General features: G+C 36.0%; 1 protein-coding gene across 1 annotated transcript in view; it reads left to right on the top strand.

Moving 5' to 3' along the window:
• Positions 1 to 15,516, top strand: part of PDS5B (PDS5 cohesin associated factor B) — a 53,975-nt gene extending 38,459 nt beyond the window's left edge. Inside the window, exons 19-34 of the mRNA XM_072404312.1 lie at positions 673 to 833; positions 1,167 to 1,290; positions 2,366 to 2,524; positions 3,252 to 3,320; positions 4,101 to 4,237; positions 4,449 to 4,572; positions 6,176 to 6,380; positions 6,478 to 6,592; positions 7,623 to 7,755; positions 7,869 to 7,988; positions 9,082 to 9,144; positions 10,734 to 10,879; positions 11,657 to 12,202; positions 12,365 to 12,463; positions 13,894 to 14,035; positions 14,753 to 15,516. Of these exons, the coding sequence (XP_072260413.1) occupies positions 673 to 833; positions 1,167 to 1,290; positions 2,366 to 2,524; positions 3,252 to 3,320; positions 4,101 to 4,237; positions 4,449 to 4,572; positions 6,176 to 6,380; positions 6,478 to 6,592; positions 7,623 to 7,755; positions 7,869 to 7,988; positions 9,082 to 9,144; positions 10,734 to 10,879; positions 11,657 to 12,202; positions 12,365 to 12,463; positions 13,894 to 14,035; positions 14,753 to 14,782 (2,373 nt within the window). The 3' untranslated portion in view covers positions 14,783 to 15,516. The remainder of the gene's footprint in view (positions 1 to 672; positions 834 to 1,166; positions 1,291 to 2,365; positions 2,525 to 3,251; positions 3,321 to 4,100; positions 4,238 to 4,448; positions 4,573 to 6,175; positions 6,381 to 6,477; positions 6,593 to 7,622; positions 7,756 to 7,868; positions 7,989 to 9,081; positions 9,145 to 10,733; positions 10,880 to 11,656; positions 12,203 to 12,364; positions 12,464 to 13,893; positions 14,036 to 14,752) is intronic.
• The last annotated feature ends 205 nt before the right edge of the window (positions 15,517 to 15,721 follow it).

The raw sequence follows: 15,721 nt of genomic DNA, 5'->3' as shown, positions 1-15,721 counted from the left end.
GAGCTGTGCATTTGTTCTGCATCCAAGAACACATACCACAGCTCGGCTGGGGGCGCGGGAGCAATCAGGAGAGCGTAGCTGTCACAGGAGCAGAGCTCCACTGATTGCTCCCCTCCATGATTGGCTGAGAAATGGGAAACCCCGATGACAGCTCAAGTGTCATCAGTGTTTCCCTTTTCACAGCCATTCAACACTAGGGGTGAATGGGGACAGTTTCAGAGTAACCTAAGTTAAATGGAAACTACACTTATCCGAAATCGTCCATTCCCTGTGGGTGCCGCATAACCGAGGTTCTACTGTATTTTGATGTTTATACACAGGAGACAGCAAGAGTGCTAGGAAAAGAATAGGACCATGACCGTAAAAGGGTTAAGCTGTGTTTCATGTAACCTAAAGGAATTGATCCTATATGAGAGTACAATACCATTGCTGTTTTGATCTTTCAAATCAATGGTGTGTAAACACATAGGACACAGTTTAAATGTATTAAGCCATGAGAAATTTTTTTATTACCTAAAATGTTGAGGTCAAACCACTTGTATGTATACCATTCACAAAGCATTTTTCCCTATTTAGGTTTTAAAACTTAAAATGGTATGGTTGATGGTGTAGAGGGTTTTCTGTATTTAGATGTCTTTGTGCTGTTCTTACAAGATTCTAATGTCTTTCCAGGTGTTATCTTTCACACATCCCATCTCATTTCACTCAGCTGAAACATTTGAATCCCTCCTAGCTTGTCTGAAGATGGATGACGAAAAGGTGGCTGAGGCAGCTCTTCAAATTTTCAAGAACACTGGAAATAGAATTGAAGATGATTTTCCTCACATTAGATCGTGAGTTTCATTTTTGATTGACGCTTTACGTACTATGTCGGTAAAGGTACTGTGGCTCTCTGGAACATTGTATAGCTGGAACAATGTAACTTGTTATAGTCCGCTCAGGACCTTTTTAGTTGACAAACAAAAATAAAACTAATATTTCTGAGGTTTACTTACCTTTTTATTTTTTACAGTTTAGTGCATTTACAAAATCTATGTGTGTGTGTGTGTGTGTGTGTGTGTGTGTGTGTGTGTGTGTGTGTCTAAAAGCATGCACATGCCAGTCTTATATATGTAGTTGTGGTATTTTATATTAACTTAAACTTTCCTTATTCATTTCTTTCTAAGAGCCTTGCTTCCAGTACTACAACAGAAGGCCAAGAAGGGCCCAACCCGTCAAGCCAAATATTCAATCCATTGTATAAACGCAATATTTTCCAGCAAAGAGACACAGTTTGCCCAGATATTCGAGGTTAGTGCATTGCTTAGGATTTTTTCCTGTTACACTGTGTTATGTGTCGTCTTTGAGTTTTCCTAATGATTGTTTTACCTGCCAGATATATATGAGTCTTGTTGCTGCAGTGATTCCCCAGGGAGGCATATCTGTCTGGTTTCCTATTTCCAGCTTTTGATGTGATGACTGTTTGTACATAATCATTCTCCCTAGGCCGCTGCTCATTTCATAGCCTGTGCTTTCATTTCCTGAGTGCTGGAATCTGTTATTTTCTCTGCTTGCTGCCTAAGGATAACTATGTACATGCACAGACACTATTAAGGTCTGCATTTTCCTTAATCTTTTATATGTCATTTCAAGTTGGTGAAATCCCAACAGATCATGGAGTGCATTGTGAATTTGAGTTTTTTTTTTGTAATTTATGGATAGAGTATTTAGGTTTTTTTTTGCCTTTAGCCTACAGCTCTTACAAACTTTTTTTTTTTTTTTTTTTAATTGTGTTGCATTTTATATAGTCTCATTACATACGGCTCCCAAACTTTTTGATGTGACACATCAGGGACACAAGAGCAGGGGTTCTAGGGCACAGTAACCTAAAAATATGGTCTGTTACCTGTGGTAAGGTGAGGGGTCCTTTTCTTTTTAAATAGCAAAAGGGTTATTCTATATGAAGTACAGGCCAGGTGGATAAGTGGTCCAGCTCCTAATATTTTGAAGCTTTGGTCTTCGTTTTACTTTGTTGCATTTGCTGAGTTCATTGAGATAAGTGTAGGGTAGGTGGTACATGGCAGATGCAACAGTGAGTGAAGAAAGTCCTACTGACTGCGTAGTGGAACTCATCATGTACGATGCCACGAAACTTCAGGCATATTTTCTGCATGTAAAGTTAGAATTTTAATGCCAACACCATATTTATAAACAATTTTGGTATGCATTTGAGTTTTTTTTTTTTTTTTTTTTAAATATAGGAACACATTGCTTTGCATCAAAGGTTTGTTTTTAGTAACTGTATTTAATATTTAGTTTGCTTTAAAGTGTGTTTTTTTTCTGTTATTTTAATTTTAATTTTAATTCAAATTTTTCTTATGCGCAGCCACTTCATAAAAGTTTGGATCCAAGCAACCCAGAGCAGCTCCTCATATCCCTTGTTTCTATTGGTCACATAGCTCAACTGGCTCCTGATCAGTTTGCTTCCCCTCTTAAGTCTATGGTAGCCAATTTTGTGGTGAAGGATTTGTTGATGACTGACAGAGTAAGTTAATACAGAATCGCCATTTCTCCTGAAACAGCACTTCTGCTTGCTTCCTGTGTCAGTTTCTAATTGAAAGTTGTGCTTTTGTAGATTGTAATTCCTTTTGCTTTATTTATCATTTTATGTTGTGGTATTCTTCAGTTAGAACAGTATTGTAACTGAAATATCATAACTGTTGTCAAAATTTTATGTCTTTTGCTTTCTGAAAGACACCTTCCACAATCCTCATTTGTCTCACACCTTTGTATTTTTTCATATTCCTGTATCCTGTATCTGTAATGATGTTACAGATTTGAATGACTTAAAATACTTAGTCTACATCTTTCTGCACCTTTTCTGTGTAGAACCCACCTGTCTTATCTTAAGCTGTCACATAGACTTGCAGAAACGCACAGCTTTCTCACAATTTCATTAAAGAATCTTTAATACAGTCAGTTACACTGCATTGTTCTATTTAAACACCCTGCACAGCTCATGTAACTTTAAATTGGAGATTAGACCATTACTACAATGTCTTTTTTACTGCATATCTTGTTTTGTAACATTACATTTGTGTTGCGTGTGGGATTTGTGTCAAACAGTTTTTGTATCTGCCTAGTTGTGTTTTTAAATATTATTGTCTGTTCAGTACGTTTTAGGCCTCTTTTAGACTTCTAGTCTATACCACAATGCAAAGACAAATGTGAATCAAGTTTAATTTGGGTCTTTATAATTTCTTTTTTCTTAGTGTCCAGGTAGAAAAACTACTAAGCTCTGGGTTCCGGATGATGAAGTGTCACCTGAAACATTGGTGAAGGTAAGTAAATATATCTAACATGGATTTTAATTAGGGGAGCATTTAGACCTATTACAGTGAATTGCATTAATGTTATTGCAATGCACTATGCAGTAATTACTGAGTCGTTTCATTTATTTTCAATGACAATCCAATGCACCTGTGACATAAATACATCACAATGCATAGTAAGGCACAGCCCTTATTTTTAAATGCATATAAAAATTTATTTCATGTTGGATGTTCGACACAATTCAGTGTGTTGCCAAGCAAATGAACTACCTTAACAAAGCATGTTAACTTAGAATGCAGTGCAAGAGAATTAAGATTACCTTAATTTATTTTTTACATCCATAATTATTCATTAGATTCCTTTGTATGGTTTGCTGCCAACCTTAAAGTTTATTTTGCATCTTTGGAGCCTAATTTTGATTTTTGGGAGCAGTATTTAAAATACATACAAAGCATGTTAATTTTAAAAGTGATGGAAAACATGCAAAAAGCTAATTGCTTGGGTGTAAATGTGATTTTTTTTATTTTATTATTATTTTAGTGGTATTATGCTCCTAAAACAAATGACTAACAGTGTGATAGGTTATGTAGTAATTACGCTTTATTCTGGGTTAGTGATTTGGAGCCTGTTAAAAGCCTGAAATGGCAGCTTTTATAATCTTTCTGTGAGTCTTTAAGTGTAAGCTTTTAGTGTAACTAAGTGTTAAAAAAATGCAATTAGCTGGGTTATTCAAGTCATAGGTGATGCCTAGAGTAATTATTTTATTTTTTTTATTTTTTTTTTTTTAGATTCAAGCCACTAAAATGATGGTGCGTTGGTTACTGGGCATGAAGAATAATCATAGTAAATCTGGAACGTCTACACTACGACTTTTAACAGCAATATTACATGCTGATGGAGATTTAACTGAACATGGGAAATTAAGGTAAACCAATCTTAGCAAATAATAGTTGTCTATATTCTGATTCTTATAGTCAAGAACCTATGATCTTTTTATTTTTTTAATTTGATTCCTAAATATATTTAAATATGATTTCTGTAAGTGGACTGCTTCAAATGCGCAGTACCAATGCACAGAAAAATATAGCACAGTCAGCGTGTATGCCCTAACAGGTTTTCCTTTTTATTCCATACAGTAAACCAGACATGTCACGACTGAGGCTGGCAGCTGGATGTGCAATTGTGAAGTTGGCACAAGAGCCTTGCTACCATGAAATTATAACTCTGGAGCAGTACCAGTTGTGTGCTTTAGTGGTTAATGTATGTATACAGTTAGTTTACTGTAATGTATGTATACAGGTATAGCGATTGTTGTTGTTATTATTGAACAGGATTTATATAGCGCCAACATATTATGCAGCGCTGCACATTAAATAGGGGTTGCAAATGACGGACAGATACAGACAGTGACACAGAAGGAGAAGAGGACCCTGCCCCAAAGAGCTTACAATCTACAGTTATGGGGATTGTTACTGAAATGGAGGAATTCTATACCACATTTCTTTATGTATTGTATGATTACCGTGGCACCATACATATGTACATACCTATATGCACGTAATTTTGCTGTGCTGGTAATGTAGTGTAAGTTATAGGCTAGTGCAGCTACAGGTGTTCAGTTCTGTCTTGTTTTCAGAGCCTGGTTAGAAAATCAAAGCAAAGTACATGTACTTCCAAGGAGTTTATAATCAACCTCTACAGCAAGCTGTTAAACAAAAAAAGCACTGTGTTTAGTGATTTAGAATTAGCATATGAACTGCCATACTTCTACTTTCACTGCTGCTATTACAAGCAATTACTTGCTGTCAAAATGACAGCTTGGTATTTGTTGTGTTACTTAGCATTAGTATCTGTCAAAATGCAGCTTCTACAGGAGATATTCTGCACCTGTTATTGAGTGAATACAGTGTAATACAATGAATGTTTACACTTTAGTTAGCTTTCTGCATCTGATATCTTTTAAAAATTAATTTCTATACAAAGCTTTTAGTTAACCCCAAGCAACGCATTTTTATTTTACCATTAATCCTTAAGTCTCTTCATTTTAAATATTTGTTAGTGTTGCATCAAAAATGCTCAACATTGTAAAGAAATCTTTTTTTTAATTTGCAAAAACACTGGGCAGCAGAAACATCATTTTAGTGTTTTAAGTAAGTCATATTATAGAATCCACTGCATAATGTTTATTTAAAAGGACAATAGGTTACAATACAATATTTTGTTCAAAACCATTTTGACAAAAGATAGTCTAGTTTAACCCCCCTAGCGTTCTAATTCTGTCAGTTTTTTGATGCAAAAAGTGATCCTATTTTTTTTTTTTTGCATAGAAATTTTTGTTTATAACGTGGGCCTGTAATTCTTAGGATTAACTCCCGGGTATGATAATTATATTTATTTATTATATTATAATCATAAATTATAATATAATTTATTATATACCGGGACCCGGGTAGTATTTAAAAGCAGATTACTCAGTAATCTGCTTTTAAATTTCTCGCCCGGCCACGCCCCCCGATGGACCGGCGTCGCAGCTTCACAGGAGGATCATTAAAAAAGTCACACTCGGGATTACCGCCAGGGAGGTTAACCCCCAAAAACATAATTTATGTATTCAGTATCTTAAGTTGTAAGCAAGTTGTCACTGAATAAACAGGCCTACTTAAAATGCAAACCAACACTGATTCCTAGGGGTAAGTGCTGAGGTGGTGGTTAATCAGTTCTGTTGTTCTCGTCTTTCCACCATATTTGTTTAAAGTAAAAAAATATTTTTTCCTTCACATTGCTAAAAACATTGCTTTCAAAAGGCTCACAAATATGCAAACAAAATGTTAGATATTTCCATTTATTTATTTTATTTCAACAGGATGAATGTTATCAGGTCAGACAAATATTTGCCCAGAAACTACACAAAGGCCTTTCCAGATTAAGACTTCCGCTGGAATATATGGCAATCTGTGCCCTATGTGCCAAAGATCCTGTGAAAGAGAGGAGGGCACATGCTAGACAATGCTTGGTCAAAAATATCAATGTTAGAAGAGAATATTTAAAGCAGCATGCTGCAGTAAGTGGTAAGTCAGACTGACAAGCATAATGCCTCCCTTATGCAGGGTGCATGCAAGTGTTTATTTTCTCAAATGCCAATAGTGACTTTTTTTTCTTGTTTAGAAAAGCTGCTGTCTCTTCTGCCAGAGTATGTTGTCCCATACACAATTCACTTGCTTGCACATGATCCAGACTATGTAAAAATTCAAGATATTGAACAACTAAAGGACATAAAAGAGTAAGTCAATTCCTGATTCAGTTCATTATCTGATTTGATACTGCTGTGTGCTAATTTTGAAAATAAAAAAAACACAGTAAATGATAGAAAATTAGATCTAAGCTTGTAAACATGGACATATTGTAAAAAAGGTAATAATATAAATTATTGTTTGGGCGCATTAAGAACAGAACTGTCTTCTTCTGTATCATAAAAAGCGTGTGTATTTATTCACAAATCTTCATGGAAAGTTACAACAGCAGTTCAATAAGAATATATCAGTGTAAATATATGTGTGTGTGGTGACGTTTCACAATAAAGTTATAATGCAATATATACCGTTACAATGCAATATATACCATTCCATACATTCAAATATGGTCATACATACAGAAATAGAGAACGAAAACAATATGCGCCAATACAGCTCATGAATATTTGCTCCAGCCTTCTGGGCAGTCTCAAACTCCAAAATAGCATCAACCTTGTCAAGTAACATATTTTCTGCCCTTCACTTCACCTTCAGTTAACGTACAAATCATGATATCATATAAAACTGTAGGTTATATAAAATTACACATTAGTCAACTTGATATTGATACATCCAGTAGCAGTTGCTGAGTTATAAAAAGAGCAAGAGCATCAAGGTGTGAATATGTCTTAAAAGAAAATCTAATGGCCATTGGCAAGACAGATAACTTTTTATGTCAGAATATATTTTGGTGTTTTGAATCGAAATTTTAGTTTTGGTTATTGAGCTTCACTACATCTATGTCAAAACTTGCAGAGGAAAAGCAATGGTATCAAACAGCTGCCAGCAAAGTTTAGAAAGTCTTGATTTGCTTCATTCTGCTGCTTTGCACCAAAGGGTAGATTAATTTATAGTCCTCTTCATATTTGTCCAGTGTTTAAAGAAAAAAATGGAATCTGACATTTAAGTGTATGTTTTTCTAATTTTATTTAAATAGAATTTGCTTATATACAAATCCTTTTATACAGTTTTTCTCTTATATACTGTTAACAGACTGCTAAATTTTTCTTTTTTTGCAAGGTGCCTGTGGTTTATTTTGGAAATTTTAATGTCGAAGAATGAAAATAACAGTCATGCTTTTATAAGAAAAATGGTGGAAAACATTAAGCAAACAAAGGATGCACAAGCTCCAGATGACCCCAAAATTAATGAGGTGCTTTTTATTTCTTTAAAGAATTACGATATGCGCTACATATCATTTTTTTGTAGATATGATGTACATATATTGGAACAAAATGAAGGCTGATCAAATTGTTTCTTTTGCAGAAACTATACACAGTATGTGATGTAGCAATGAATATAATTATTTCTAAGAGTACAACCTACAGTTTAGAGTCTCCGAAAGATCCCGTATTACCAGCACGGTACTTCACACAGCCAGACAAGGTGGGTTCTGGAATTGTTCTATGCTTGTAAGTTAAAGCTGAATAAATAGCCTTTTTTTATTTATTTTTTTCTTTAGTTTAGTTTTTTAAATCAGATAAAAAAAAATGCTAAAGGATATTAGCACAAATGTTAGTTATATTTACTCATCTGGAACAACAACGGAGATAATTTAGATGATGAGCTTAACTCCTTGATTTACTCCACCCAGCAAGACCTGGGTTTGTACTGGAGACTTTTATCACTGGGAAAAGTCAAAAAGTCCACAGAACATGGGGCAAAGGGGGGGGGGGGTTATCTTGCTATTGGAGTGAATGTTCTGGAGGCAACATCTAAAACATGTTTACATGGACTGTTTCCGGCAACTAGAAGTCATGTACTAGGGCTTTTTTTTTTTTTTTGTATAACTGGGCATTTTTTTTTTTATAGTAACATGTTTGTGAAGCAGCAATAGTCTTTAATATGTACTAGGCTCACAATGAAAAAGTCATACTTTGCATTATTTCATCTAATTTTTTTGCTGCATCTTTAGGTTACCAAGTAAAGGGATACTTTACTAATAATATGCAGATCAGGTTTTAACCATTCCATACTTTATCTAAAACCTTCAAAAATCCTCCTTGAATGCCCAAAACCTGAATATATTTGACCCATACTACTTTCTATTTAGGCAGAATAGCATTATATGATGTAATATTGTTTTGACATCATATGGGGGCCGTAGTTTTGTTCATCTATGAACCTTGTACTATGGAATGCCATCTTAAGTGTACAGCTATTTTTTGTGATATGCCTACCCTAATATTTTCTCTGTTTTTTCCCCTACCTGTAACTTTATTGTTTTGTTATTTTCTACTCTTTGTATTACTATGAAAAACTTTGAAAAAATACTTTAATGTTTAAACCAGTCATGAAGTCTATGACTGATAACATTTTAGGAAATAGTTATAACACTTTCTGACTAGCGTTGTTACTGTTGCTAATCACAAAGTTTTCAGTTTTTAGATAAGGGCCTTCAACATTCATAATATGAGCTAAAAAATTACAGTTTTTTTATGCATTGTAATGATAAATATTTTTTCTGTGTCTTCCACAGAATTTTAGCAACACCAAAAATTATCTTCCTGCTGACATGAAGTCCTTTTTCACTCCAGGAAAGGTGAGTGGCCTTTTTGTAGAGCCTGCGCTAGTATGTAAGTACTAAGCAGCTAATATAAATGGCAAAAAAACAAAACAAAGTTAGTTGTACGCCCTAAAGTCCTTTTTTGGTTGCTGTGTGTTTTTTTTTTTACTTCCATACGTAGTACTGCAATTTGGCGAAGCTGAATTAAGTTAGAGTTCTCCCCCAGTTTACCTGCTCTGTATGGGTTTTACTAGTGGCTTATGATAGTGGTAGTATTTTTTATTATATGGTGGTCATTAAATCTACCTACACATGTTGTAATTAAAAATTCAAGACCCTGTTTAATTTTACATTGTTATATTAAAATATTTAGTAAATCGAATAAGGCACACTTAACATAATGAAAAAAATTTCAAGATCCCAGTTCTTTTCTTTTATAAGAAGCACATAAAATACCAAGGTAGTTAATTTATATGAGACCCCAAATGTAATTCAATCAATCCTGAACTATGTCGGAACATACCGTGTTTCTCCGATGATAAGGCATCCCCATCAAATAAGCCACCCCCCGGCCATAGAAGCCAGAAAAAAGTGAGTCAGTGATCAGAAGGGGACAATCAATGGCACATGAGTGATCAGAAAGGGGACAATCAATGGCACAGAGTGATCAGAAAGGGGACAATCAATGGCACATGAGTGATCAGAAAGGGACAATCAATGGCACATGAGTGATCAGAAGGGAACAATGAATGGCACATGAGTGATTTTCAACAATAAAGGTGTACTGTAATCGTCTTCATGGAAAAATAAGACATCCCCCTGAAAATAAGACCTAGGGCATATTTTGGCATTTCAAAAAATATAAGACAGTGCCTTATTATAGGGGAAACAGGGTAGTACGTGCTACACAGGCTGAATTATTAATGCTGCACCAATATTTGTGCAAGCTTTAAAAATTAGGTACTTCTCATTGAAGTAAATTGCCATTTCTAGCATTCAACAGCGAATCGGCACTAGCAGTTTCATCAACAGATTTGCTGGCTGGAATCAAATTGAACAGCCATTTGTAGATATACTCATAGAAATTAACAGAAAAAAAGATTGCTGCTAAAAGCTGGGTGACCTCAAAAAAAAAACAAAAACAAAACAGTAGCTTTAGCAGTTTCATAGATGATGATGAAGATTTTTTTAAGCAATAAATTTGCCAATAAAGCAGAAAATGGAGCGTAACTGCAAATTACCCATGTGTCTTGCACCCTAAAACAAGTGCATCAAATCATATATGGGAGTAAGTAACTACATCAAATCTATACATGGTACTGGTATGTTATAATTTTACATTTCTTGTCATACGGTGCTCATATTTTGTGGGGCCATTGAAAAACACACCGTTGATATTTAGGAGATGTCTGTTTTATCACCTTTGTTTCTTTTTTTTTTTTTAGGAACAATGTAATGCATGTCAGACTTTGATCTAGCTAAAGAGTTTTGCAGTATGCAGCTCTTACAATTTTTGTCGCAACATTTATGTGGTTGTGGCAAATTCTTTAAAACAAAGTAGTAACTACATATCACCCTAAATGTGGACATATCTGGTGTATAACGGTTTTTGTCTGTTTTCTCAGCCTAAATCTACAAATGTTCTTGGAGCTGTGAACAAGCCTCTGTCATCAGCAGGAAAACAGACACAGTCAAAGTCTTCTAAAATGGAGACTTTAAGCAATGCTAGTTCAGGATCTAACCCAGGCTCTCCAGGAAGGATAAAGGGAAGGTAGGAATGCACAGAAAACATCTGGTTACTGTACTGAAAAAGGGGGCTCAGAATGAAGCATCTGGTTATAGCAGCCAATCAGTTTTTTTTCCAGATAGGCAAGGTGCTTGACTGCTTTGTCATCTTCTCCAGATTCCAGAGTTTTTTCAACCTTACATTTCTTATTTTGTTACTGAATGGGAAATTTCCATTCATAACCTTAACTCATTATGCAATCCCCTGCCTCTAACATACTTACAAAATAGAGCTACATAGCCTTGATTTCTCCTAATACAACTTTTTATATAACATATACATATGCTGTGGGCAGCAGGGTGGCTCAGGGGTTAGCACTCTGGCCTTTGCAGCGCTAGGTCCTAGGTTCGAATCCCAGCCAGGACACTATCTGCATCCCAAAAATGTGCATTTAAGTTAATTGGTTTCCCCCTAAATTGACCGTAGACTACATTAATGACTATAGTAGGGACATTAGATTGTGAGCTCCTTTGAGGGACAGTTAGTGACACGACTATGGACTTTGTACAGCGCTGCGTAATATGATGGCGCTATATAAATACTGTGTAATGCGTAATATTAATATACAATGCTATTTTCATTTGTATGTGGGAAATATTTCACACATTCTATTTAATAGGTTTTAACATTTTGTGGGTAACTGATGACTTTAGTTATGGGCTGAGTATATGATGGGTTTTTCTCTGTGAGTTCTGGTGATTTAAATACCGTGTTAAATGAGAGCCTAATGATCATTCTGTTTCCTCCGTTTACTGGGAAAAGACTTGACAGCACTGAACTGGATCAAAGCGAAAATGAGGATTATTCTATGATGTCTTCACCTCTGCCTGGGAAGAAAGATAAGAGAGATGACTCTGACAATGACAAGCCAAGAGGTCGGAAAAAGCAGTCTCTCTTGGACCAGGAGGATAGTTTGAGCATGGATGAACTGTCTAAATCTGCTCAGGAATCAAAATCCAGGTCTGGACAGCGTGGCCGAAAGAGAGCAGCAGCAACATCAGAGTCTGATGAGCAACAGTGGCCAGATAAGAGACTTAAGGAAGACTTAGAGTTTGAAGATGAACAAAATAGCCCACCAAAAAAAGCTCGGAGAGGTAGACCACCTAAATCTGGCAAGGCCACGGCTGCTAAGGATGAACCAGTAGCAAAGACTCCAAAGAGAGGTAGAAAGAGGGCAGCTGCAGTAGAAATTCCACAAGATGAGGAGGAAGAATCACTTGATATGGCTGGTGAGCAGGACTATGAAAATGTAGAACAGAAAAGAAGAGGTAAAGGCCCAGGAAGAACATCGAGGAAGTCTGCACAAAAGTAAGAAAACTGTGGATTTTATGTTTTATATGCTTTACTTCTATTGGATATCACTAAAGCTATGTAATGATTTTTTTTTTTTTTAACAAAAAAAAAAATAATTGAAAAGTTTGTACACTTTTAAGTGGATACATGTGAATTAAATAGCAGTTTTGTGTTTAGGTCTGACCAGTCTGATTCTGTTTTGGAGCCTTCTCAAGCTACGCCACAAAAAAGAAGAGGGCGACCACCCAAATCAACCCCTGCACAGGAAAAGAGAAGGTAAATCTAACTGATCATGCCATTATGTGCAAAGTAAAAAGGTTGCATATGACAAGATCAGATATAGCACAGACAATTATATGTTTTAATACATACTGGTATTACCATGAAATTAAAACTCATTGGTTTTTAGGATCCTATAATTTAGTCTCGGATTACAGTCCACATTTAGATAACGTGTACGAATTGTAAATATGATAGTAAGTGTTCTAGAAGTGTGTATGCACCAATAAGGTTTTTTGAGCTAATGCTTTCCAGATAAAATGTTATAGACCACATGTGTCAAACACAAGGCTCGCAGGCTGAATCCAGACCGTCTGGCTGGTTTATGTGGCCTGTGGTGACTGTGCTGCATCCAAGCAGCTGACATTTTACAGGCAGACCCAGTCCCAGAAAGCTTGGTAAAAGTAGGGCGGGTGGTCCACACAAGTGCCTGACCATTCTTCAGGCAGAATGTCTCCAGACTCAGACACAGACCTCCACCTCAGCACAGTTAGTGGCTCCATTCCCCTCCCATAGACATGCCAGGTTGGGTCAAGTACACCTACCTCAGAAAAAGCTGCTTAGAAAAAAGCAATCACTCCCAAAATGTACAACAAGAGAAAAGTTGATGCAGAACGGAGACAATTGAAAGACAATGAAAGATGGGAAATCGAATATATGTTCATGACAAGAACGTTCTTATTTTCAAGAACATGATTAATGCATGAGGATGGTGTGTGATATGGTGTCTCAGGGTGTAAGGGAAGGATCTATACTTCTACTAAGACTATGTATCTTAATAAAATCACTTATATAATTTGAGTTGGACACCTCTCATACAGGTTGACATTCAAAAATCTGGCAACCTCGGGACCTGAGGAGTGCCGGATTTGCCAAATTTCCAGATTTTTTTTTTTTTAATACTTCCTCCACACACAGGCCAGTCTTCCTCTCGCAGCAATGCGGACATCTGGCACAGTAGCAGGCAGCACAGGCGTCTCAACGTGTATTTAGTTTAGCAAACAAGACCTAGCAGCTGTTTCTGCAGAACAGCACCATGAAAACATCAGTGGCCGAACAGTGTACCGCAGGCCCCGTATTGAAAATAAGATCCAAAATTCATGCCGGGAAACTGAAGGGATCCGGTTCATCGATGGCCGGATTTTCGGTTGTCATACTGTATATAGACAATTAAGAAATTCAAAAGCTGGCTTAGGATATACATCCAGGGTATGAAATAAAAGGTTTTGACTGGATTTTCACTTAATTTTACAGAGGAAAGCTATATAGTGATTTGCAGACTCCAGCTCATTTTCTAGTGGTTCCAGCTCTTGCCTTTTTTGGGGCAAAATGTTAGCTATTATAAAAAAATGCTAAGTAAAATAAATATAGTTGTGTTAAAAACACATTGTGTTTTAATAATTTAAAGAAAGCCTTCATTTTTATAGCTCAGGACGGCCGAAGAAGGCAGCTGCTAGAGAGCCGGACTCTGACGATGACATGGATGAATCACAGAACAGCCCAGCTCCTAGTGACAACATGTCAAGAGAAGAGGAGGAGACGGAAGAGGAGGAAGTGGCTCCGGCACCTGTAAGTTACTTGATATTGCATACTTGAGCTGAAACACTTAGAGAGCACAAAATAAATCCATACTCGTTTCAGTATGAAAAGCTAGGTATTATGGGTAAAATTTACACCAGCTCAACTTGTGACGTGTTTTGATGCATGTTGTTGTTTTGTTTTGTTTTATTTGGGAAAAGCATTTTTTATAAGACAAATGAAGACAATCATTGCTTGCTGACCTGTAACTTTGGAAATGCTAGGCTGTAAATGTTTGACCCCTTGGCTTCAATGCTAACCAAACCATAGCATGTATTGAAATGACATAATTCTAGATCCTTGAGTTGCTCAGCAAAACAGCTAGGCTACTACAGCTTTGAAAAGAAAGTAAGCAGTGGAAACTTCTTTATTCTCTTTACTGCAAGGGGTACATTTTTAAGTTTGGCTGTAAAGAACTCCAACCAAAACATTTAGTTTTGGATAGCTTAGGAAATGATTTGAATAATCTTTGAGGCTTGTTTCAAGTTTGCAATTCAGTTCCTACTTATTTACACTTCATAGAGACATGACATTGCTTCAAAGAAATGGACATGGTCTCCATAACAATAAAGGTTGATGCCACAGGGAAATGCATATATTTCTCAGTTTTTGTAAAAAAAAAAGAGTCATTTGATCACTTGAATAAATAATGTTCTTCATTCATTTGTAATCTTTTTAAGTGAACATACTTTTCTGATCTTCTCCTAGGTACGACGTAGAGCCAATAAAAAACGATGAAGCAGGAAGAGCTTGCGGCAGAGTTAAAAATAAAAAGAAGTCCGTACATGGAGACAGAACTAAGGCTGTATATGTACAAATGGGGGTCATGCACTGAAAGCAAAAATAGACTGATTTTTATACCCCTGAAAGTGCAGCCACAAGTCTATCAATAACTGTGGGTATTGTGTGGTTTGTAAGGTGCACCGGACATGTAGACCTGAACATGTAAATAGCTCATTTTTTTATGTGTTAAGATGCTTGTATAACTTTGTTTTGCAGCTTTAAACCTGACATAACAGTGGCTCATCATATTTTCCAAGACGACAAAGTGAAGCAATATATGCCATTGTGTGTTGTAATTAATTCTGTTAACATTTTACTGTGAAAAACAAACCCATTTTACACACTGTCATGTTTTTGTGTTTGTCATAGTTTTCTTGTTTGTTCTATGACTTTTTTTTTATTTCTGTGTTCTATTTACCTGGGCAGCTTGGCCTTTTCATGGTGCATCCTTTGGCTGTATGATTTCCATATGCCCCCCTTCTCTTCCCAGGAAGCTTGGTGACCAATAGAACATCACAACATGATGACTGTCAGAATGCTGCCATTCTTCACCTCAGTATTGTTGCCAGGCCACAATGGCTGGCTGTCTTGTGGCATTGCAGATTGTAAGAAAGATGAATTTAAAACTATTCTAATTTCTAAAGTGTTTGCGCAATGAAAATAATGTATTAAAGACGCTACCTATTTTATCTCCCTTTCCAGTTTCCAGTAATTTACCATATCAGTATGTATTCTGACAAAGTTCTTTGTCCTGTAAGTTGATATTTCAACAGCAAAGCATCCGAATTGAACCTATTATCTTTGTGCTATTGAAACATTGATTGCGGTTTGTTGAAATTGTTCTGAACAAGAAATGGAGGTTTGGGGAAATTCTTTAAAAAAAGAAGAAAAATA

Source organism: Pyxicephalus adspersus, chromosome 1, assembly GCF_032062135.1.
Source record: "Pyxicephalus adspersus chromosome 1, UCB_Pads_2.0, whole genome shotgun sequence".
Classification (NCBI taxonomy): domain Eukaryota; kingdom Metazoa; phylum Chordata; class Amphibia; order Anura; family Pyxicephalidae; genus Pyxicephalus; species Pyxicephalus adspersus.
This window is presented reverse-complemented; position numbering and strand designations above follow the sequence as displayed.